General features: G+C 35.7%; 1 protein-coding gene across 2 annotated transcripts in view; it reads right to left on the reverse strand.

Moving 5' to 3' along the window:
- Window positions 1-1002: 1002 nt before the first annotated feature.
- The window catches only part of JMY (junction mediating and regulatory protein, p53 cofactor), a 64369-nt gene continuing 38935 nt past the window's right edge, over window positions 1003-26436 (reverse strand). The window contains exons 5-11 of one of the 2 annotated variants that reach the window (XM_039709668.1): window positions 26232-26397; window positions 22689-22876; window positions 15880-15966; window positions 13310-13405; window positions 11541-12087; window positions 9632-9942; window positions 1003-6348 (exon numbers count right to left, since the gene is read on the reverse strand). In XM_039709668.1, the coding sequence (XP_039565602.1) occupies window positions 9635-9942; window positions 11541-12087; window positions 13310-13405; window positions 15880-15966; window positions 22689-22876; window positions 26232-26397 (1392 nt within the window). In that variant the 3' untranslated portion in view covers window positions 1003-6348; window positions 9632-9634. Of the gene's footprint in view, window positions 6353-9631; window positions 9943-11540; window positions 12088-13309; window positions 13406-15879; window positions 15967-22688; window positions 22877-26231; window positions 26398-26436 lie in introns of both variants that reach the window. The other variant, XM_039709669.1, reaches the window with a different exon arrangement.

Raw genomic sequence — 26436 nt, forward strand, 5'->3', positions numbered from 1 at the left:
TGCATACACTAAATTCACTTCCAACCTGTATGGATACTGTAGAGAGTTATAAAGGTCACAGACTGCCAGAACTTTAGGAACAGACCTCAGACACAAATTTAACTCTCTTCTCTCAAGTCAGCAATGATCAAAGAACTGATTATTTCAAAACACATTTCCTACTTGTTCTACATGTTCTGCCATAACCCAAATTTAAGAGTCATTATTACCTGGCATGGAACACACCACTAGGAAACCAAAGCCAGACAGCTTTGAATTTTGTACAGGACATGTTGCAATGCAGATTTGCACTACAAATACAAAGTCGGTTTAATGTTGCTCTTTGAAATGTTCTTTTTCTTGTTTTCTCTTGATGGCACTAAAAAGTTCCTGTTCCAGAAATACACTGGTTTTTTGTTTCCTTATGTTAAGGAACCAGCTAGAAACATAACCTACCTGCACTACACCAAAAACATAGAAGCAAAAGGGAAAAGAGATACAATATAAAGATACGTCTTTTGCAAGATCTGATCTACATAAATAGTAATACAAAAAGGCTAGAGCAATAAAAGGAAGAACTTCCACACGCTACGAATTCCAGTTAAGGACATGGCAGGTGTAATAAGGGTGCTAAGCTCTTAACATTTCTGTATTTAAACTTTCACCCTTTTTCATAGTGTTTCTGTCTTTTCATCAAGAGATGGAAAGTGGGTGTGATTTGTAACTACACACAACTACCCAGCACAATTTAGAAGCAAGGTTCTTCTGTAATACTTTAATTGTAAATGTGGCTTCGTTTACAAATACCAATATTCCATGCTGCAACACAGCTTAGATGCAACCACCTACCATTAAACCATGGCAGAGAAAATCATTATTCTTACAACCCCATTGAGGAGTTGTAAGGATACCAATGGGAGCTGAGATGAATTAGATCTGAAATGTCTTTTTGTGGGAACCAAAATGTACCAAAAATATTTTTTTAATGCTAGTACATAATCAAAGTTAAAACCAAGACAGTGATCAAATAAATATCCTTTAATAAAGAAAAGAGGAATAATTTTAAAGCACCAAAACTGTGAGTATGATGTTACATTGCATGTACAATAAGGTGAATGCAGTACTTTTCGTACAGGTTTATATTTCTGAATCATGATAATAAAACCCCATGAAATACACAGCAATAAACTTGCACTGCAGAAAAGCTGCACTAAAGAAAAAAGACCAAGAAGCAGACAATTAGAACTTTTTTTTAGTTTCTAGGTATTGCTAGAAATCTTTTGTTTAGTTATTAAACTCTTTTTTTAAACATACTTGTGCTTAATACTTAATAACTTTGAGCATTTTCAGGCATAGTAAATTTGCAGAGTTGTTTACAATAAAATATGCATTTAATATGTCCTTTTGAATATAATGGAATTAAAGAACTTTCTTAAAGCCAAGCACAATGTGCTAGTAGTGTCTTAGTCTAATGATAATATTGCACCAAGCTAGTGAATGGAAAATTTGTTTTCATTATTTCTTATTTATTCTACAAGCTTAACAAAGAAGTTAGTTTCATTAAGCTTCACTGGTTTCATTCATGTAAGACAACTTGCAGCCATCTATATTTCTTTAGCTTTCCTTTCATGATGACGAGTTGGTATACACTTAAAATGAAGTTTGAAAAATACAGCAACAGCAACAACACGCTGGAAGATGTTAAGTGAATATCCCCAATGCCCAACACTTATTTACCAATTCAGAAGTCAAAACTATGTTTATACTCTGAAAATCAAGCCAGTTTATGGCAAACTAATTCCTGGATAGTTGACAGTCTCTGGAATAAAGTCTCTGCAGAGTTTGGACTATATGCACCAAAATGGTCTTCATCCTTTCTACTTGTTTTCAATGGACACACTACTGGTTAACAAGCTTTAGATAATGCTCTACACATTAATATTAAAAACTCAGGAGAATAAAATTCATTGCTTGGTCATTTTCCATGTTAGAGGTACAAAGCATTCACATTTGAGAATGGAAAGATGACCTTTTCTGTCAAATTCTGAAGCTCTGAGCCACAGAATACAGAAGTCCTGAATCACAATAAAAATACCTAAATGTCAGGTTGCAGATTCAACAAATCCAGAGCTGTGAGTTTTGGATTAACAGTCAAACTGAATGGGAAGTACAAAGACCCATATATGCAACAGCCCCACCCACAAATATACTGGCATGCGCGCCATCCCTCCCTTGACCCTCCTAGAAATTCTAAGTATTTATGTATTAGGCAGCAATTAAATATAAATTCACTTTGTAGGAAAACTTAAATTACAGTATACTTATAGGTTAAAAACAGCCATTGTGTTGATAGCATTGATAGCAGTACGTTGATGTGCTTATTACACCAAAGAGCAATTTGCAGTCAAGTTTAGGATGACCTACTGTCAACTCCAAGAGGACTGAAATCATGCAACATGCTCTCCCAGTAAGGTGCTTCTGTTACTCCTTTTCTTTGCAAGAAGCTTTGCTTGTTCTTAACATTAATGCTGTAATGCGAAACATCAACAACACATTGTTCATGCTTATGAAATCATTACCAGAAATACATCCAGGTAATTTAATCACATAAGCATTACAATGAAAATAAAATTTGATTACACGCATGAGCAAACTTGATTTACAAATTACACTCCTGAAATTCAGTGCAACAAACGGAATAAGGGTAACATAAACCAATAATGTTTCTGCCTCCTCTTCTCAATAAGTTGCATCTTCAATAATGCATCTATCACTACTTTATTATTAAACAATACAGAATATAGTGCTTATACTCAAAATGGTTCTTTACAAATAATGTAGTGAAGTATGTTGAGTTCTATCCCCAATTCAGTCACAAAAGTACACAATATATAATCATACTAATTTATTTTACAAGTGTCTGGTGTAGAATGCAGACTGTCAGATTAAAAAAAAAAACAATAAACAAAACCAGGCAAAACTTAGAAGTGATGTTCAAAGAATAAAAAAAACAAAGCCTTCATCTACCCTAGACAGATAACTAACATGGAAATACAGTAAAGTGAGTAAGACTATTGGTCATTTGTAAAAGATCTGGAACCTCCATGAATGAGAACATGAAATTCTTGTTGATACAAATTCAATTTCTGAACAAGACTATTGCTGTTTACCTTAGATTTTGGTTATTTTAGCAGAAATGGAGTATTTAGTTTCTTGTTCCCACTCATAAAAGGTTTTTCAGTCCTTACATAAGCATTTGTACAATAAACATTATGCATCCCAAATCTTTACTTCACTGGGTCAGTTATACCATAGTTAAACTTCTAATTTGAAAAAAGAATTTTCTAAAAATAGAAAAAGCTCAAGAGCTGACAAACTACTTAAATAACTAGCAACAGAACAATGCAGCCACAACAGTAAAATGAAAAATATCAATAGGCAGGTCTTTTAATGGAGGCTCTTTTTCCTTGCGCATGTTTACGTGTTTTTCCTTAATGATGCTTGCCAAGATTTCTCACGGACCAACACAATTATTACAGCTTTTCTCAGCTGTGGAGGAACTGACCTCAACGCAGGACTGTCATAATTTCCCTAAATTTCTTGTAAATGTACTAAACTTTCCCCGCTTCTGCAGTAGCCATCCCACTGGAAAATTTCACATGGCAGAGGATGGTACCTTTTATGAATTAGCCTGTGTACACTACATATTCACAACTTTTATATCAAAGTGAAAATTATGTGAAATTGTGACATCTAGTGACTCACGAAGATTTAAATCAGGTTTTTTTTGAGCAGGATGTAGGAAAATAACCCATTCATTTTCCACACAGATGGCAGTTTTGAACTGATACATACTGCTATGCTCAGCGTAACAACTACTTTTTGTGTGCCCATAAAATACATGCTCATATGAGAACTCCATTTCTATTGAGACTAAGCTTCTACAGAAATCTAAGATTTCAGCTAAATATGAAACAGATTAAGAAGAGTAATTTCATCAATCATGCACACATTTTCAAGGCAAAGATGACAGATCACATGGCAAACATATCTGAAAACTGTAGCAGAGTACAGCATGGAGCTATTTAGATAACAACACAGTGGTAAACTGCAGACAAACGTTTTGTGCAAGGGAACCACTGTACAAATACTTTAAAATTACACTATTTTTCCTCGGCTTGAAATTTTGCTAGTGTTCTGTATGCATACTCCAAGGAAAGAAACCGCAGGCTGGAAAATAGGAACAAATGAACATAAAAGCTGCTTGTTTAATTTAGCACTAAGTTTCAGACGAAATATATAATGTGTATTATCATTCTACATCAAAATTCTGTTTTGTGCTACAGCCAAAAATTTATTTGATAACCTTGGTTTTAGTGTGTGGTGTAACTGAAAATACAAACGAATTAGAACAAAACAGCTGATGGTATAGGCAGTGTTGCATGATTATGATGAACCTTTAAAGTGCTGTTATTGCTGCATGAATACAGCATCAGACAGCTTGCAACCATACCATTTAACACAGAATTCGGAGAATAAGTTTAGACAAAAAAGCATCATGTAGTTTTTAGGCCTGTGGAAAGCCAGTATCAGGTGTTTCACACAGCTGAAAAATAGAGACCTAGCAACTAACACAGCAAAATCTATACAATTCTACAGTAACGCTGCTCACAGGTGCTTTGAAAATCAATGTTCACTAACTTTATAAGTAAGGCAACATGGTTAAGAAAATCCTTTCGAGATGTTTGACAGAGCTTTAATTTTTGGACAGCCACAGCAAAACATCTTCAATAGACTGAAGGGTCCCAGAGCTGAGGTTCCTTTAGATTACACAGCCTATTGCTAAGGTAAGGTCTCCTGCTCCTCTCTCTGTAAGTAAACGGCAAGACGTGAAATCCCCTGTTATAAATGTTAACACAGTACGTGTTCCATTACACGACAGCAGCAATGAGTAACTCCACTTAAAAGAACCCAGATCCCCATAAAGTAGTTTATCTGTCAAAAGAGGAACAGTGAATGGACCACACAACACAAAGGACAGGGACTGTGTATTTCTCAAACACAGTGTATGTTACACTAGTAAAAACAAAACGCTAGTGGAAATTCAGCTTTCCTAGAAGTCTAACGGGCTGATTTTTAGTACCACATGAGGTTTTTAGGTGGTACAAGGCTACTTGTATCTCTGTATTGACATACCTCTTGGTACTGTGGTATCCTAAGAGTAGCTGCCTGCAGCCATTAGTCATGAGGTTTAGGACTATTCCTAAGTATTCACTGCAGAGGAAGTTGTAACTTTCCTTTAAAAATAAAACAGTCAGAATCAAAAGAAATTTCTTTCAGCCAGTAGGCTTTTGGGTATGAAATACAAACATTTTTGCAGCCACTAAAGGGAATAATGAAAACCAGCAAGAATAGCATGATTTTCACAACTCAATTATCAGAATGCTTAAGTGCTTTGATATTTTTTAAAGAAGGCTGCTTAGACTAATCAAAAGCCATTTTAAACCAAAAGAGAAAAATATTTTTAAGTATGAAATTACAAAATATTGCTTCTTATAACAAATGATAAAAGTATAACTAACTTGGTTCAGCATAGCTAAATATTTTTAAAAAGCATGAAAATGTCTACTTTAAAAAGAAGTCAGACTAAACATGACCTTCTAAAAAGGTGCTGCAGTATGTCTTCCTAAATATATCATGGTGGAAACAAACACATTCTTGAATATGTTCTGAATTCAACTCTTAATTCTCATTGTGCTGTGGTCACTTGTTGCTTTTCATACTGATATATGCTTCTTCAAGCTAAGAAGAAAAAAAGTCTTAGTTGCATGTTACTGAATTTCAGCTACTGTAGTGCAACTAGGAATTCTCTTTCTGGAATTTCAGATTGCTACACAGCAAGCTTCTCTACAGGGAGTCATTTAGTTGAATTTTCAAGCACATGAGATATTCAGTGCAGTGAAGGGGCCATTTTACAGCTGGTTTGGAACCCCAAAGTTACTCTAACAGCAAATGGTCTCCCAACTCAAAATGGCCCCCTCACTTAACTGGCCGTACATTACTAACGCAAATATAAAAAGTGCTTAAGAATTGGGCATTCTTGATAGTATAAAATGCATGTCTTAACAACTTAGCTTTGTGCCCAAACCAGAATTTGTCTGAACAAATAAAGAAAAAAGTGACCTGAAATTAACATTTCAGGCCATTTTTTTCCACGTACTGAGTTATTTGCCAAAGACTATTTCTTTGCCAAAGAAAGCCTCCTGTGGAACTGATGGTCATAACTGCTGGCTCTGAATTCTCAGAAATGCAGAAGAAAAGTAATCTTCAACTGGGGTTTCTTTTTGCACGTTGGTGGCTGTCAAGCACCTGTTTGGGAAGAAAGAAAAAGGAACATTTGAAAAGGTAAACAGCTGTAGAAATATTCTCTGATATTCTCAATACATTAGGCAACATGCAATATACTGAGCAGTGTGTACTGAGCAAAGGTTCTCTTTTCTCCCAGGATAATGACACAGTGAGTCTGGAGCCAGAACACAGATATGACCAGATCTTTTTTTTTGCCTTCTGGTATTATTGGCAGTTCACACAGATTAGAGTTTGAAGAGGCCTAAAATACTGGATTAGGAGACTACAGAGAACAAAAGTTCCCTTGTTACCTGTTACTTTGTCCACCACTGACAGGAACTCGGGTTCTGCATTACTTATAGTATTCTTAGTGTACTATGATGCACTATTATGCAGATATTCTCAGGATATTTTTGATTAGTTTTTCAAGTAATCTCTCAGATTTTTCATACAGAAGCTACTAGATATTTATACTACTTGCTCAGCTACTTCAATACATAGAATGCCTCAGTATCTTTTTACATGTTTCGGAATGTCTGTCTGGAAAGTACTGCGCTTAAAAAGGTTAGTCATAACTTTATGCAGAAAGCTCTCTTAACTCACAGAACAGGCAATACAAGAAATTACTAGATCTCCTGCAAGAATTAGTTACTATTAGTTTTTGTCTTCAAACTTCAATAATTAATGAAACCACTTCATTGAGCACTGCTAATGCTCCTTTCGCATATATCAAGGAACTTTCTGGTACTTAGTAAGTATGTATCACTGTATCAGATTTAGCCTCCATTTCCTAAGGCAAAAATCTGCATTACACTTAGCCAATACAGACATACATATAATTAAGCATAATTCATATAAAATATGTAGAAACATACTTCCATAAACCTGGTTTCAACCTAAAATCTCTATGCTACTGTTTTGGCACATGTAGTGCCTGTAAGTTAAAAACCAGTAGGTCAATCTTAAACCATGATATTAAGTGGATAACCTTACAGTAAAAAATACTACCCTGCTATTTCTGCAACACATTTCCATTACTTTAGACTTGTATGATGAATGCTAGTAAACCAGTCTGTATCTTCAAGCAAGTATGCTCATCTATATGGAAAGTATTTTTTCAGTCGAGTTTTTCAAGGGCTTTGTCGCAATCTCTGTTCTCCCAAATTATTTCATGTGCTTGGAAAGCAATGGCCTTCCTTGTTTTTTTTGAGCTGTTAATACAGCTATTTCTGAGCTATTTTCTGAGCTATTCTTTACAACTATTTTTCAATCAAAACTATTATGTGTTAAATAATTTCGCCTAAAACAACCTCTAACAGGGTTGCTTTTGTAATAAAATACAACATTGGTAAGAGAAACCAAATCCCAGATATATAAAGAACAAGGAGCACATACTCCTGACACTGAACTGACACTGAATCCTGCTTTTAGGTCCAAATGATTTGGACTTCACAGGACTTCAGCAGGATGTAGACTGGTAAAAAGGAGACAACAACCAGGGACCATGCAGCAGTGATTTTCAGCCTGCATTCTGAACTCCTTTTATAGGGCTGCAAATAGCAGAGAACAACCTATATTTACGTTGTGTGGCAATGAATACTTATAAGATGCACTTCCAATGTAAAATGCTTAGCAGGTCAACCAATTTGATTTTAAAACAATTAAGTCAGTTTTGGAAAATGTCTTTGGATCTTGCCAAAAAAATGCAAACAAAATTCTAAACAGTCAAATAGATTTACTAAAATCAAAGTCAAATCACAAAGTTCAAATTGGATCTGTTATCTAGGAAATTAGATTGCAATCTAATTGCAATTGCACTAAGAAAGAAAAGTTAGTTCCAAGACATGTCTTTTCTTACAGCTGTCACTTGACTTCTGAAGAGCTGTGGTAGTGGTAGTTTTTAATATGCAAGGATAGAAAGAATTTACGTGAAAGCAAAATTATTTTCACTTGGAGTTTCAGCAAGAGTTAAGCACATCTCCACTCCTGGAGTTTCAAGTCCAAAACTAGCAGTACATTTGGTATGGAATAGAAGGAGCAAGCCATAATTAAACACTGTGAAATCATTAGGGTGGCCAATGGCTAGTTCATGAGGAATTGAACACAGCATTTATTTTCCTTTTCAAAAAATTAAAATATTATAATTTGAAAATACCATACCAATGCAACAGATTGAGACAGTATTTCATAATCATACGAACATTCAGCAGATGATGTGCCAAGTCAGAATCAGTTTTTTAAATAGCTGTAGCACTTTACCAACAGTCACTCTCCAGCTATGGTAACAACTAACCATGGTAGAAATGCTGGATTGTGAACATTCAAAAATGTTATCTTCTTTCTACTGCTGACTGTGTTGCAAGGATTACAAATATTTGTCTTCCATTTTGGTTAAATAGCCTTTCTAAACAGATTTTTAATTTCTTTACAGATTGTCATACCTCTGGTTTCTCAGATTTTTGGTTTAGTGGGAACCTTCATTGATACTCAAGTTCATTCACATGTAAGTAAAATGAGAGCCACCACAGAGAAGTGCCCTAAGCTGCTGCTGCAGTCACAAATATCTTTGCGCTACTGATGCAGCAATTATTTTGAAAACTGATCCCTTGCCAATTTTTGGTTTGTTCTGAAATCATTAATTTCACCTGCTGAAGTCTGATATCTGTATTTTCAGATACTGTAGCTTAGTTTTAATGCAAGTTCATGGAACTCATATGACTAGAAGAAGCATAAATTGCGTATTTACTGTTTATAGCCTGGAAATTCACTCAAGTCAGAGATTTTAGAGACTGAAACCAAGCCAACAAGAAGTCAGCCACTCAGGATAACGCATGAGATTTTGATGTGTTCAGCATTCAAACCTAACTGTCCTTCACTTAGAAGTTACTCAGTCTGAAGTAAGACATATCCAATTTTTACAAGGCTAGAAATAATTAGAAAGTAAGTACAAGGTGTGTCTCAGAGTGATTGTGCTGCTTTTTAAACTTTTTAGGTAAACTGGGAACTGTCCCTTCAAAGTTACTAAATAAAATAGAGCTTTTTTCTTAAGTCAATATTCAGCAGCATTACTGGAACAATAAAAGGCTAACATACTGTCTAAAAAGAGGTTTTCCTTATTATAAACCATAAATTCTTTGAAAAGTCAGTGATACTCAATTCGTATGTGCATTTTTTATCACACTGGACATCAGACAGTTTAGTCACATTCCTACTAAGTCTCCTAGAATGCACAACCTGAGGCTTAGCTGCTACTGTCATAAAAAAACTGTTGCAGAAATATTATCTTTAAATGTAGCTTAATTACAGGTTAGTTTTCCCAGTCTGTGCAAGGCAAACTCTCCTCTTCATCCTCTGACTCAGGTGATGCTTCCTTAATCCTTCGCAATGCTTCGTGGATGCTCCTTGTCAGAGGGTCAGTATCAGGCAGAATTGTAAAGGATTCTCTCAAAACATCTTTCTGTACTTTCTTCAGTTTCACCCCTTTCCTGATCTGTGCCAAGATGTTATTGCTATCATCTTCATCAGGAAAAGGAGGCAGACTTCTCTGTTCAACTTTTCTTAAGTGAAAGCTGCCACGTTTCAAGGAAGCCAGCACTTCATCCATTGGGGAACTCACTGCAGCAAATCAAAAGACCTTCAGTATTATTTTCACAAAATTTGATCCGTTTTAATTTTTATTTTCTACAGAACAAAAAGTGCCTGCATACTATAAATACGATAATCCCATACTATAAGTATAATGGCAGCTCCAATACTGTTTTAGCTTCTAAATAATCTTCCTTATTACGAGGTCCAAGGTGGTTTATACAGACAATTATAACTTTTGTAACTACTTAACTCCCTATCAGGAAGTAAAACGTTCTGAACACTGTGGCTTTTCTGTCTGCAGTCAGGAAAGTCAAATAAACTGCAAGGATTTCAGCATAATGAAAGTGTTTACTGCATCATCTTTTTTTACTTTAGAACTCAGGTAATGAGTACATGTCTTACATACTGGACTGTGCAATTCATTCTTACCACTTGCATTTTTAGGCTAATTTTACCTACTACATGACTATTTCCACAAGCCAGCAAGGGAAGCAGCAATACAGTCAATTGCAAGAGCATGCATTTTCCTACTTCTCTGGGTATTTGTTAGCACCTAGTCCCAGCACAGTTATAGAAATTGTCTTACTTTATCATTAATGAAAACAAAGAAGTCAGAGATAGTTCTTTATGGCAAATCCTTCCTTTATCACTAATTTTGAAACTAGTTTTCTGCAAAAATCAGGCTTTTGCTCTTTTAAGAGCCATGAATGGGAAAGATCTTCATCCCAGAGAATGCATTATAATAAAGTATAATAAAGTTTAAACACTTTGCATACAATAGCACGTAATTTGTGCAGCACCTCTCTATCAATATGTATCTATCTCCAGGTTCTTTTTTGTAAATTGTACAATTTGTTTTTTTAAAACATGTTTTGCATTTAGGAATAATCTTTGTCCTTCCACTAAAGTCCGAGACAGAAAAGACACAATGAAAAGAGAAATATAAAAGAATACAGTATTGCACATTTGAAGGAGGAAGAACGGACTGTAATGTCTCTGTCTGTCACACAGAGACAAATTTCTGAAGCAACTTAGAAACTTGGAACATCTCAGGGGATATGGAGCAGCAGGTAGAGTGCTGCTGCAGACATTAACAGTATTCTTAAGAGGGATAATAGATTTGAACTTATATTTGTCTTATTATGATGTATTTAAAAGTGCACACACAATAGGTGCTTTATAAAAAATTTCAAGATAAAATACAAGTCAGTAAAATAAACAATAGGACTACATGAAAATTATTGTTATTCTGTTATTAAATAGAACACTGCATCCTCAGGTGAAGCACGGAATATTTACAGGGCTGGCAGAAAGTAAATACATAAATATTCTTTTCAACAGCATTTAGGTCCATTTTCTGTCTAGTCTAACATGGAATAATGTAGACTTAATTTCACAAGTGTTTTTCCACTGAACAAGTATGCCATGCTGTCGTAAAAGCTCTAGTGTTCAAATTGCCAGCATTTCTCAGCTAAAAAGGATTTAACAGCTTTCCTATTAATAATAAATTAATCACAGTATAAACTTTCCTACAGAGCAATTCAAAAGATGAACTGATATGCATTGTATTTTTTAAATTAATAACAACAAAATTTAAATTAAATATGAAGAAATTAAAACACTACCTCTCCTCCTCTGTAAACCCTCTAGATCACCAGTCTTCTTAAGCTTCTTCTTGGCACTGACTAGCTGACTGCTATCGAACAGATGTGCTGGTGGGACACCAGAAGAGTGCTGGACTCCCTTCTCCACACTCTGACGTTTAACAAAGCTGTCACTTTTCTCTAAGGATTTGGTGGCATCTTCCTTGGAGGGCAAAGGTGGAGGTGGAGGTGGAGGAGGCAAAGGGGGTGGAAGCTGTACTCCAGTAGCAGTCTCTGGTTGAAGCTGGTCACTGGTGAGTGGAGAAGTGCTAACACGGGGCAGTTCAGAGGTAACACCATTAGGAGGCAAAGAGACATCTTGAAGTTGTTTTAGGCTTGTGGATTCCTGCACTTGCAAAGGCTGAACTGCTTTTTCCAATTCCACCTCCTCACTCTTGTCTTGGATTTGTATGGTTGCTGGCAAAGATTGAGGCTGCTCGACACAGGGCACTGAGCTGGCTGCACATTTTCTTCTTGCATGAGCCAGCCGTAGTCTGGTTGATTTAAGTATTACTTGCCCAGGGTACCGCTAAAGTGAATAAGGTATTGACAATTATGTAAGCACCTGCAATCAACTATTTTAGATTTTACATACCTGTCATTTCTGACAAACAATTTTCATTTCACTCTGTATGTAAAAACAAAGCAAACATACTCCCAGCTTTATGCAAAAAATTATTCACATTTTTATTTTTATTTAAGCCACAATTTGATTAGTTTAATCAGTGAAAACATAGGTTAGAATTATGATTTTACTATGAATCAGATTCACATTCAAAACTGTTTTTTTACTGGAAACTAAAATTCAAAATTCCCTCTTGCTTTCCTCTTCTAAACCTGGTCAATGGCTCCCTCAGCAAGTACAGACCAGTCCTGACTTAATACACTGGCCTTATATGTGAATCAAACTGTTTTAAAAGGTATATCTTGAGAACATTCAAGACTTTCAGCCTTAATTTACTCCTTACATTTGCTGCCTCATTATCAGTCTTTTCATATTAGTTTCAGCCACAGCCTTTTTAAAGCAAAAAATTAAGCTGCTTCTGAAAGGTCTAATTTTTTGCAAAACTGTGGAAGGCCTAAAGCAATAACATGTAAGAATATTAGTACATTAATAGAAAAAGTCACCTCACAAACAGTTGCTGGTTAAAATAAGTAAATTTGCTTCAATTTACAGAAGTTACAGAATTCAAGAACCTTGCAAACAATAAGGACATGAATATACTGCTGAAATACTGCTGAAGAAGACAACTTTCCAGCACAGAAACTTCTCATACCTTTGTTTTTTTTAATGTATACAACAAAAAGTCTTCACCAATTAAGACGGTCTGTTTTCTTTCACTTTCAGCCCTTTCCTTATTCCTTCCCCTTCATTCAACCTTGTATGCACTGTCTGATGCTTCCGTTTTAATAAGAAGGGGCAGGTATTCCAGCAATCGGCAGCAGGGGGCCATGTCAGATGGCAATGCTCTTTGTTGGGAAGTACCATTTAGATTATACTTCTCAGGAATATGTGCCAAGTGTCTTGTCACAAGGTAAGAGTAAATACAAACTTATTATGGCACTGGGAATGCAACAGCTAGAGAAATCCGTTACCACCAATGCCATATTTTGTTGTGAATTTTCCAAAGACCACTTAATGATACAATGAAAGAGAATCACTAATAGGAAAGTGAATGCTATTACTGGAATGAGTGAGAATTTCCTTGGGGAACAAAACAGCCAGAAAAGAACAACTGTTCTTCTGTTACCTGCTTAAATGTACGAAGTCTGTCTAGGGTTTTCTGTCGCTCCTGACTCACCCAGGAGCTCTTTCTTTCCTCTTCATCTTGCAACTGATCTCGTTTCTGAGAAAATATATGGAAAATATGCAAATATTACATCCAGTGTTCTATTTGGCTTCAACAGAAAAAAACTCTTCTTCTAAATGTGAAGCGTTACTTAAAAAGTTATTTCTCAAATAAACATAACCTCAAAATTTGGCCTTTGACTTCCCCTTTAAAAATAGTATACATTTCTTGGTTTGTTTTCTCAAAGAAATGCAAAGCTCAGTAAAAAATGTTTCAATCTCGAATAGGAACACTTGGCAGACTTGTTACTTTGAGAGATGAGAAATAACAAGTGACAGAATACTATACTTAGAGAGGCACCCTTGAAGTAAAATTACATAAATTAGCCAGAGAGCAAAGCAGTACCCATTTACCCCTCATTCCAATAACAAAATGACAGTCCAAATCACAAGGCTGTCCATTTAAACAAGATGTATTAGTATTCTCAAAGTACAAGAATTCACAGAACTCAGCATTGCGAAGCTTTGAACCCAAAAGCGAGCAAATTAAGTAAATGCTGTCACACTTACATTCACAACAGTAAATATTCGTTTGTTTACTCCAGCTTTTGTTACTTAATCCAGCTTGATTTTACATAATTGCACTTAAGTAAAGGTCTTCCTCCCACCTAGGACAGTTGCATTTTTTTGTACGGCTATTTTACCTTATGGAAAACACACCTTTGGGTACATCTCCTTTAACTAATCATTCTTTCTTACAGAATTTCAGCAAGAGTTACTACACCTTTGAAACAAATACCCACTCCTCAGTGAAAGTTACTGGAAATGGAAGATAATTACCAGAAGGTGAAATTCACTGCATGCAAGTTCAGAAGCTATGAGGAAAAGTGAAATAACAGCTGACCACAAAGCAAAATCCCTGAGCAGCTTTAATTCTTAAGATGACTCACAGCATTTAATGTTACTTTTGAAAGCGTATCTTCATAATCAAAAATTCTGATCACTTTTATGAACCTTTTACTCTCATTCAGTCACCACAAAAGCAGTGTCTGCCTGCCATTTTCATAAGTCAGCTAGTGGCCTGGTGTCCTTCATAAAAAGCCAACTGCTGTGATTTGGAAGGAAGGAAGTATAGATGCGTTAGGGAGAGAAAGATGAGAACATGTCTGAAAAATAGTAAGGACAGAAGACAGAACAAGGTGAAGAGGAGGAAAAGCATGTGGTAAAAGAAAATAAGAACAATGGGCAAAGAAGTTAAAACAGAAAGAAAGGAAGAAAAGTAGTTCTATCACTATACCTGAATGTTGCATGCATTACATATGCATTCAGATCAAACTTTCCCTGAAGCAGTTTCAAAATCAAGGTTGTTTTTTTTGTTTTGGCCAACTTGTCTATTTGGTTTTGTTTAGCTTTTAAGTAAAACAGTAAAATTGCAATTTTTCTTCAGTTTCAAATTTGGACTCCCCTTTTCCAAAGTTTTCTAAGAGTTATCTTTTCAAAATTCTTAATGAAATCCAGTAATTTAAAACCTATTTTACCATAATGCCAGAATTTTTCAGTCACATTTTTACCAGAAAAAAACCCACACAAACAAAAAAAATTAGCATAAGGTTTTTATAGCATTCAAGCAGGCGACTCCCTAATATAAAGCTCTGCAGTACTGCAGAGATAATTAAATCCTTTGGCTTTGTCAAGTCTTATTTGTAAGACAGATAAATGGTCTACAGTCCCCACGGTAACTTCCTCTGTCTTATTGTAAGAACTTATGAAAAAAAATAATTAAATTCCTGAAAGAATATTCCAATACATACTGCCTTTGACAAGTAGCCTTTTCATAAAATAAATTATGCAGCTGACTTCCTGGACAAAAATATCAATGTTAAAAATGTATAAGGTTGAAATAGAATCACTTTCACTAATCTAATTGAAGACTGAATTAAAGTGACTTGGATTTCAATCCATCTTTGTCAGTGATCTTTATCAAATATTGATACTATATCAGCTCCCAAGACCTAGTCCAAAATTTGAATATTCTTTAAGATAAGAGTATTAGGTACAGCATAAGAGACCAGCTGGTCTATTCTCTGCAACGAGACTAAGAAAAAAATCATCCATCTGGAACTACAAGTTTATACAACATAATTCCAGTAATTGCTTTAGTAGAAGGAAGAAAAGTAGTAAACAAGTTTATTAAGATTCAAAAATAAATATGTGCGATTTCCTTACTCCTATCAGCATACCAGATGCGGTACTCAAAGACGTTCAGAATCATCTATGTGCACATGATGATAAACGTAACAAAACAACTTAGCTAAAGAACTGTTTCTATTGCTTGGTTCCCATGTCTTCCTAACACTACTATATACTCTCGCTTGCCAACATAATATGACACAGAAATCCATTGCAAAGGTCAGGGATACACACCATCTTTTGAAAGAGCTATCACTCTGAATGCTCCCCTAATTAATGTATAATGAGGAATGCAAGCTATTAATGACAGGCTAAGCTCAACAGTGGAAAACTCAAACTTACCAGCTGAACAGTATGGTGCATTTTGTACTCCTCCTCGCTCTGGTGACGCTGCTGGATCTTCTCATTATGCTTTGCAATACAGATCTCCTGCAGGGATACAAAATACAACCTATAAAGCATGCAATTTAAATACAGATTTACATAATGCCATATTTAGCAAATGGCAGGTAGAAAAATAGAAACTGCAGAGCCTATTTCATACAGGCTTATTTAACTTACAACTGTAACTAAAAAAAAAACCTAAGCCAGACAACCCCAAATCTATTAGTTTTAACTATCAAAAGAATAGATCCAAGTGACAAGCTGCTTGGAAAGTCTGTTCTACAGGACCAGTATAAGAGTAGCAAAAAATCACCAATCTGTCAACACTTCATAATGCCCTTGCTTAACCCCATATATTTGTACCCATGGAAAATAACTAACTCCTGAATGTACCACGTATTTCTGTTTATGCAAATAGACAGCTTCCCATGTATAGACGTCCGTTCATCTTTTCCATGTACTATCTGCAAGTGCAGACAGGAACAAAGTTGTTACAATTCATGGTGTTCGTTTATTACATTGAGTTCACATCTCTAACATCTGGTTTAAAACAAGAATTTGTTACACTGCCTGCAAATAAGAACAGGTTAAAAACAAACAAATAAAAACCTAGATCATGTTACAACAGCTGATGAGGAGGATAACAGTCAAACTTCAAGTAGATAGACAACTTCATGGGACAATACTGAGAACCAGGAAATTGGACAGTAGGAGCAATGGAATTAGACCTGGTACAAGCACCACACAGAACTAGAACAAAGTCAGATGTACAGTCATAAACAAATCTCACAGTTGTGCAAGAAGGTGCAATGTTAGCAGTTTGGAGTGTGAATCCAGATAGAGCATTGAGCTGATGAGGTTCTCAAGTCATCATTCAGTATGACTTTCTGGGCAGATTCAGAAAAGAGCTTTGCCACTGAAAGCACTGCTTGAGGGAACTGATGGAGTAAAGAACAAAAATAAGGAGAGAAGGGATTAAAGAAACCTCACTGTTTTGGATGCTTAAAAATGGAGAAAAAGCTGTTCTTCTGCAAGTTGTCTATGGACATGCTTTGATCACATAAAGTGAGCCTGTATAGGACAGTAAAACCATCAATGTTGCTGCTGTATACAGGTAACTCACAAAAGCAAATATTTTTGTGCAAATACTGTCCCATCTTCATCAGTGGTATACCACAGAATGGTTTAGGTGGGAAGACATCTTGAAGCTCTTCTAGCGCCAATCTCTCTGTCACAGACAGAGAACTTCCACTAAACCAGGCTACTCAGGGCCCCATCCAACCTGGCCTTGAACATTTCCAGGGATAGGGCATCCACAGCTTTTCAGGGCAACCTGTGTCAGCAGCTCACCACCCCCAGAATATGGAAATTTTTAACAGCTATTTTAATCTCTCCTTGTTTAAAACTGTTCCCTCTTGTCCATGTAAAATAACTGTCCATGTCAAAAGGCACTCTTCCTCCTTTTATAAGCTTCTTTTATGTTCTGAAAGGCTGTACTGAGGCCTGCCCAGAGCCTTCTCTTCTCCAGGCTGAAAAATCCCAGTCTGTCATTATAGGAGAGGCGCTCCAACCCTCTGATCATCTTCGTGGACCTACTCTGGACTTGCTGTAACAGGTCCACACATATACACAGACAAACACTGCTGGGTTTTGTACTTCTTTCTGGAGGTTTTTTTTCCCCGGGTGAAAAAGAGTTAATCCTGGAACACTCAATCAATTTAATTTGTCGTTGAAAAAGTACAAAATACTTCATCTCTATGTTTCAAAGACACAGCAAGCTACATAATACTAATAGAGAATCTGAACAACTTTCTAGTTGTTCAGATTATTTCTCTATTTAGGTTTTAAATATTATAAAATAATGAGAAAATGTAAGTCAAGCATGGTTTGGGTTTTTTGATATGCCTCAGATACTCAGGGGGCAAAATTTTATCTAATATTTTCACTTTAGCATCAGTATTTCAACATTTCTGATTAAATGCAATAATGAAAGATATTTGAAGTATGTATAGAGGACAAACCTGACCAAAACATACTTGGTGCTGAGTTTGTCTTAATGAACAACATACTTCAATATAATTAGATCTCTCTGACTTGAAATAATAAAAACTTCTAGGAGGGGCTGAAAACATGTTGCAGGACAGGATTAGAAAACTGAATCATCTTAACTAATTACAGAAATGGTTTAGGAAGAAAAAGATAGGTTGCAATTTCAGAGGGACAAATGCAGGGTCCTACTTGCAGACAAGATTAAATGACTTCAAATAAAGGATGAAATAAAAAACAGCTACAATGCCGTATTAAGAAAACCAACTGGATGATTATGGTAGATGACAAGTTCAACATGTACTAATGAACTCTGGCAAAAAAACCTCCAAAACCATACATAATAAATGGGTGTATGAACAGCCTACTGCACATGCAAGGTAGTCCTTACTTCTGAGCACTGGGAAGCAGGCACATCATCATCTAATCAAGTTTGGAAAAGACCTTTAAGATCATTCAGTCTAACTGTCCATCCAGTACTGCCATTGTTACCACTAAACCATCACCCAGCACCAAATCCTGACACTTCTCAAACACCTTCAGGGTTTGAGGGATGATTTTACCACCTCCCTGTGAAATTATGTCTAGTGAGAGCCACACCTCCAGAAATATGTTGATGAACTGTATGGAACTAGGAAAGCAACAAGAAGTAATGCCCATTCTTTCTTTAATCAGCTGACTGATTTCACAGTATCAAGTTGTACTTCTACAAAACAGACAAAATGGAAGAGCTGAGGAACCATTTCAACCTTTGCCACTGCATGAACTACAATGTTTAAGACTAGTAACATGTAATATATGTAAAAGAGAGGTGCATTAGTATATATCTAACTAATACCAGTAAGTCTTGCTTTCAGCTTAAAAAAATCCCAATTAAAAGGCTAACTTTTCATGTGCAGAAACCATATTTTACTATAAGCATTCAGTGTAGTTATGTTCTTATGCTGCTGTTGTTGAATAGCAGTTAGTAACAGAATACCAATAATCCTATGCCAGCTGTCACTGCATCTTCAGAAGACCTATTTTGGCATGGGCCACGCTTTAAAATGTGGGCTTACAAAATTCTAAACGTGTCCTATTAAATGAAGCTGCATAAACTACAATGTTTAAGACTAGTAAGATGTAATATACGTAAAAGAGGTGCATTAGTATATATCTAACTAATACCAGTAAGTCTTGCTTTCAGCTTAAAAAAATCCCAATTAAAAGGCTAACTTTTCATGTGCAGAAACCATATTTTACTATAAGCATTCAGTGTAGTTATGTTCTTATGCTGCTGTTGTTGAATAGCAGTTAGTAACAGAATACCAATAATCCTATGCCAGCTGTCACTGCATCTTCAGAAGACCTGTTTTGGCATGGGCCATGCTTTAAAATGTGGGCTTACAAAATTCTAAACGTGTCCTATTAAATGAACAGAAAAGCATGTAAGGAAGTTTCCTAGATGAAAGCACACATTATGAACATACCCCAAACAGCTTCACCAACCAGTTGCTTCTCCCAGACTACTTATGATATGGAACACTCCTTTTGGGTGCCAAATAATTTAATTTCCTCACAGCTCTGTTTTTTCACAGTTTACGAGATACCTTCTATACCATTTTTTTAACTTGCCTCCTTGCTATAAATCTAGCTCCCTAATAAATCAGCTGCTTGTTCCATATATAATCTAATTAATACCAATGTGTAGCCAGCAGGGGGTAGACTGGCATAACAATAGCAACGTTCTGCTTGAAAAACCTACAGCTAGCTCTCTAGAAGTAAGGAAAAAAAAGTTAAACTGCTATTAAAAATTATTTTTTAATAATTCACTGTCATCAACACAAACATTAGGAAATGATTATTCAACAAATGCAAAAAAAAAAGAGAATGAAGAGTTTATACTCATGGTAGTACAGAGAAAAATATCAAACTCTCTAAAACCACGAATTTTTAAAATGCCAGTTCATTTATTCTAGAGTCATGACTAAACTATGTTTGTAACAAACCTTCAATAAAAGTTTCTAAATAAAAATTTGGTATGATTATTTGACAACATTACTGAAAAACTGATGCATCATCTGCAAAATTAGGGAAGGAATTTCTGAAAAACAAAATAGAGACTCAAGTCACTGAAGTTTATATTTAAATTACATATAGTCTTACTCTTTACAGAGTAATTTATTTCCTTTCACTGTGTTATCTCCTCAATAGAAAAGATTTTCAAATACCTGGATGATGAAAGTACCTTCTTCCAAAATATAAAACTGATGACGGAGAAAAACTTCCAATTGTTTCCTTAATCCTGATTTCTGCTGCTAAAAAGGAGACATTCTCCTAAGGGCATTTTCAGTTGCCAAAATCTTGATAATGAGAAAGGACTGTAATTTCTAAACATATCACAAGACTGTCCTCCTATACACCACTTAATGCATAACTTGCTTTTTCTTTTCACCTGCAGAACTTAAATAAAAAAATAAACAACAAAAAAGAAGGAAGAACCCCACCAATCGACCACCAAAATCTCACCAACACAATCCAAAACAGAACACCAGTTTAAAAATCTGAAACACATGAAGCCAGGAACACAATCTGAAAAGCATTAAGTATACTCTCATCTCAGAAACAATAAATGTTTCTTAATTGAGACAGACACAGATTTACCACACAGTATGTACTTTCCATATTCACGCCCAAAAAGTCACTTTTCTTCACATAGCATTCAGCCATCACTGCCTTCATTCTCACCATCTACAGTCTGCTTTTGTATCCCATCTGTATCTTAGTTCTGCATACTTGACTTAATTTCCAAACACTTGAGAGCAAGAATACTTTTTTCCCCCCACAAATACAAGTACTCACACCAGGCACCTTAAATAGCATTCATGAACAACGTTTTACAGTACCACTAGAAAGGCCATTAAAAATACAAAGATTGCTCAAAGAAATAAGACAAATCTATGAGCTTTGATTTTCAGGTAATTGCCAGAAAGCTTGGTAGTATTCTGCATTATCCAGCAGTAAGAGAAGCTCAAAAATGGCCATATTCTTTTCTATGCAACAAGTGCCACATAATGGCACACAACAGATTCAGCCCTTTCTTTTTGCTCAAATAAAGATAATTTATTTTCTCCTGGAAGTTCAAACACACATTGTTCTACTCTGTGATTTTTCTAGAAGCTAAGTATGTCCCTGCAGCACTCAACTGCAGAGAATGCTATGCTGGGCAATGACATAGGTAAGAGAGCTGGAGCTACTTCTGAGAGTGATGTGATGTCCAAGTTCCACATGGAGACATTACCTCAGGTCCTGAAAGCAGTATAGCCACAGCTATCCCACCACAATGTTGAGAAGATGTAGCCGCACCACTCCTGCATGCAGATGCAGAAAAGCAACACTGCCACACACAGCTTTGCATCTTGTTACAGTGCACAACCAGTAGCATGCTGCTACTCCTCCTACAGCCAAAACCAACTCCTTCAGTTTAAACAAGGTATTCCATCATAGCATAACACTGAAACAAATCAGCCACTGAAGGTGACTACTTCATTATACAGATATATGGGCATGCTAAAAAATCTCTACTCCTGCTTCAGGATTTCTTCTTGACCTGTGAACTCCAGTAAGTTAAGCAAAGAACAGCAAACAGGCTGTCACTTTTAAACAGGTTTGTCTACTTTGTAAGGTGCTAGCAGTGTCTTTTCATATCCAGGAGAAAATATCTTATTATACTATAGCCGGTGTAAATTAGCGTAATACAACAGGTAAGTTCTCTTACTTAAAATACTAACAAAGTTCCTGATGCCTTTTGTCTTTACAAACTCATGTAAAACAAACAAAATGACAAAGCAAGCCAGTTCACATAATCAGCTAACAGGAGACCTCTCTTCTAATACTTGATTTGCAGTCTTTTCCATATTGGGTTAACCAGAAATAAGGCAGTGCTTGACAGAATACAAAAAATAAAATACATAAAATATATCAACAACTTTTCATTTCTCTGTTACGCTTCAGATTTAGGTATAGAAATAGATATATTAATTATGAAGTGGAGGCAAGACCTGAAGAGTTTACTGTCAACCTACCAAGAACTCTTTATATGAAAGGGTCATTTTCACATAAAGGACATGATTGCAAAACCGACCACTCATCCTAATCTAGAATGAGACCTCATCTGACATTTCTGCATAGCTTTACAGTACATAGTATGGCGTGGAACTGATTTTCTAACAAGTATTACAATGATCTCCCAAAACTTTGACCTAAATAGCATGTCCAGAATTACAAATTAAGAATATAGACTGTATTTCATATAAAAGTATTTCATATAGATCTGCCAAACACAGAGTATCAACAACACATGACACAAGTTTAAAGGGATGGTAAGAGAATGAAAATAAAACTCACTAGTGAAAAACACACTTGAAAGTTCACTAAAGCAACATATACAAAACTACTCTCCATAAAAACATTCATCCTAGCATGGACTTCCTGCATGAAAGTATTCTGATTAGTTAATAGAAATAAGTTAATATGTTGACTTCAAAGTAACTGAAGGTTCCTTTAGAGCTAGAAGAAGGTAAACAGAATCTTAAATGTATCAATATATTAATACATGCTATTTTATTTAGTATTCTGCAAAACAACTTTTAGCAAACAATGAACATAATCTACAAAAATTTTGGGAAATTTGTATCTGAAGGAAACTAATTATGTCCAAAAAAAAGGCAATTAAACAGTACCTTCTTATTTCTGAGGTAGGCTTTCTTGGCTGAAATACGTCCACGCCTTGCTTCCAGCTGGCGGATTTTTTGTTGTAACTTTTGCAGCTCCTCTTTTTGCAAGTGCACAGATGTTGCCATATCCTCTTTTTCAAGCATGGCTTCCATACTTTCGTAAGTGTCATAATACACCACTTCATCTCTCTTCTCTGTTTTAAAGATGTCAGCAATAAAAAAATCAAATCAATGCTTTGTATTTGATTAACATTTTGTTTTCCTTAAAAACAACCCTCCCAGTGACTTGCAAGATATGATGCAGAAGAATGCCACAGCCCTTTCAGAGGACTACTACCAAAAGTCAATAGGTCAGAGGAAAAGCATTACACAGCAAGGCACTATACAGCTTTAAGGTCTTTCTGAGGAACAGAAATAAACAGCAATGAAGCTCAGCCTGCTCTTCAGGCAAGCTCAGAATATTAAAACACAAATGCAATTCTAAATGTACAGCTATAATGTGTAGCCTCATTTGAACACAATGTCCATGCGTGTCTTTGTGTCTCACAAGTGACTCAAGGTGTGTAGCAATTTTCATTGGTCTTCACCATGAAGTTCAGGATAAACAAGACTATTGAAGTCTTCGGTATGAGATTCTGCCATTAGAACCAACTTGTAATTTCATGCAAGGGACTCAGACAACAGGACAGCAAAAATCCTCTCACAGGTTTTTGATGTCCCAATCACTGCTCCTGGGAGGGAGGGCAACTTCAAGGCAATCCTTCAAAGCATTACAGGCCTGAAAAGGAGGTAATTACTAACAGTTTTATCAACACTGATGATTTTTAGCTTGCTGAGTGAAGCATTTGGAATAACACCGAGCTCATCTTTAAATGCTGCCTTCTCATCTCTTGCCAAGAAGGAAAGTGTGGTGATTATAAATCCTTGAAGGATGTTGGGATGAAGAAGCAGTGAAGACCTCTTGCTCTTTATTCCATTGGCATACAAAGTAGGACATATTTGTCATACAGCAAGAAGGAAATGCATTACTGCTGTCTGAAACAGGCAGATGCAGCTGGCATGTCTGTCAAGTGTCTATTCCACAGCAACACCCACCTTTCTTATTTCAACTTTTTCAACTACTTTCAGAAAGACTAATTTCTCCTACTTCAGCTACTTGATTATTTGGGGACAGGCACAGGATTTTCCTCAGTACACTGTCCGTTTTAAAAGCTGTTATCACTTCACGTTATTTGTGTGTACAGTCTCTGCTGCAACCGGAATTCTGACTGCCATGCTGATTTCAGCTCAGCAGAAGTCATGGCAGGACCAGACAATAAGCACAGCAAGATATTCACCTTAAAATAAAAGCTAATAAAACATACCAAACAGTTCCTTTACTTCAGGGCTCAGTTTAAAAAATAAAAACCCTGTAAAGCTTCATCAATATGTAACTGTCAAGTGACTGGAACTCCCTTTGAGATACTACTGAGTAAGAAGACAAGTCATGGCTGACAATTATATTTCACCAGGCAGTTATAAAATGGGAGAATTTACACCTGAATTTTGCTTCAGAAGACTTTTATGCACAGTTAAAACAACAATACAAAAGGTCACCCATCACAAAACCATTTTGACAAGAATGTACTCATACTCTGTACGACTAAGATAAAACCCTTCAAAATTCTACCTAATAAAGTCATGTTTTTTGAATTTCAATGCAGGTATTTGTTAATGAGTAGTGTTGCTCATAATATGACAATGTATTATCACTTGATCCTTTTCAGATCCTTTGCTGAATTTGCAAAGATGTTCTTCTAGGTCACAACCAACTGCAGTCAATTCAAACCATGCTCTCAAAACATTAGCTGAGAATTCTCTGAACTATCTCTGCAGAACCACTACAGTCAAAGACTAGAGAGAAGCAACAGCATCTACTTGGCTTAGACAGATGAATTTCAAATCATACATATGTGTAAAATCAAAGTCTGTTACTTTACTACCAGTGCACTTCAAAAAGAAAGTGTAACAGATTTTTCTTTTGACATCATAGGAAACAATACATATTAAAATAACACTAAATGCTTTAGATGCTTGAATTCAGATTAGGTGTCGAATAGTGTCAAATATATGTAGTCACTTGTACACCACATTATTTTTCACATTAATTGTTCTATCCACCTAATGAAAGTCTGAGAAGGTAATTTCATGTGTTGAACAATTCCCAGACATTTAGGAACTGTATTTTTAATTTTCTGTCCTATGGGATAGTTTTGCAATTACTGGAATTATTTGGAATTATTTTGGAATTATTTATTATTTGGAATTATTATATATATGGCATTATTATTAAACAATATCTTACAAATTTAAAATAACAAAGAAAGCCAGAATAGTGAACAGTTTTGTTGCCACGAGGGAAGGAACAGGGTAATGGTTTAGCTGACTGAGGGTTTTATTTTGGATTAGCTTGTAGGTTGAGGGTCTTTTTGAGATTTCTGAAGAAAACATCAATGACAAATTGTATTGCCCTGTGAAATTTTTACAGCTTAGTCTCTGTCGGCCCAGATGGTTTACTATCACTACACCAAAGACAAAGGATTTTGATACACATTTCTTAATCTCCTGTTCAGGTGGTTTCTTTCAGTTCCTAAGTGAGCAGACGTCTTCAGTACCAAAAGTACACGTCTGATTTCCCAGTCCAAAATCTATCTACCTCAAAACCACGAACTAATTCTCTACCTAGTCAAAGCTGCCACATTTCTGTAACTCATGTACAAAGTTTCCAACCCTCTGGTTCCAAGGACAGCTATAGCTATTTCCATCAGAAGCCATAAAGGTGGAGATTCATGTTACAGTGAGATGAATCTGCGATACCTATGTTTTGTCCTTTTCCAGTGGCAACTCAAAATACAATCCAGCTTCAAACTTAGGAGAATTTTCTATCCATAGCAAAATTTTTTATTCAAGCCCTACACTCTAAAAACAGCAAAACCAAGCTCGCTTAAATACAAACATTAAAGATAGAAGGGTCTAAAGGACAGAACTGGATTGAAAAATGCTGTATGATTTGCAAGTACCATTTTCACAGTTTCTAAGCACATGAGGTGTAGTAGGATAGTTGGTTCTGTAAGCATAAGATTTTCATTGCTGCTCTAAATCTGAGATAACAATATGAGCTTCAAGTGTAGCAAAAGGAATCCAATTTGCAGATATAGCTTTTGAAAAACAATCACTTTCAAGAAATTAGTTATATCAATGTGTACTGCATATTTTTAGACAAGTCTAGTAATTAAGACATCTCCTTCTCGCTCATCTTAGTTCTTCAAAACATATACAGTTTGCATATCTTATATTCAAATTTCCAAATACAGGCAATGAGAACCATACCAGAACTTCTCTATGTGTATGTATATGCCTTATAAACAGGTGTAGATTTTAATTTAACAGTACTTGCAGCTCTTCACATGGCAAAGAATCTGTTCTCATTTCATTTCCACAGGCTTCCCTGGACTCTTAGGAAGAAAATTATCTTTCACAGACTTGTATTAATTGAAATAAATAAAGCACCTGACATCAATCTTCTGATACTTTCAAGCTGTGCTGTCAGTAGCAACTCTTCACATTTCAAGATCTCAAACTGCACTTCATATAACTGAAGCTGTAGATCATAGTAATCAGCTTCTAAGTGGTCCAAATGTGCTAATGCCTCTGTACCACCTTTCAGGCTCTGCATCTAAATAAAAAGAGAAAACAACAAACAAACAAAAACCAT

Source organism: Passer montanus, unplaced genomic scaffold (genome assembly GCF_014805655.1).
Source record: "Passer montanus isolate IOZ18808 unplaced genomic scaffold, ASM1480565v1 scaffold22, whole genome shotgun sequence".
NCBI lineage: Eukaryota > Metazoa > Chordata > Aves > Passeriformes > Passeridae > Passer > Passer montanus.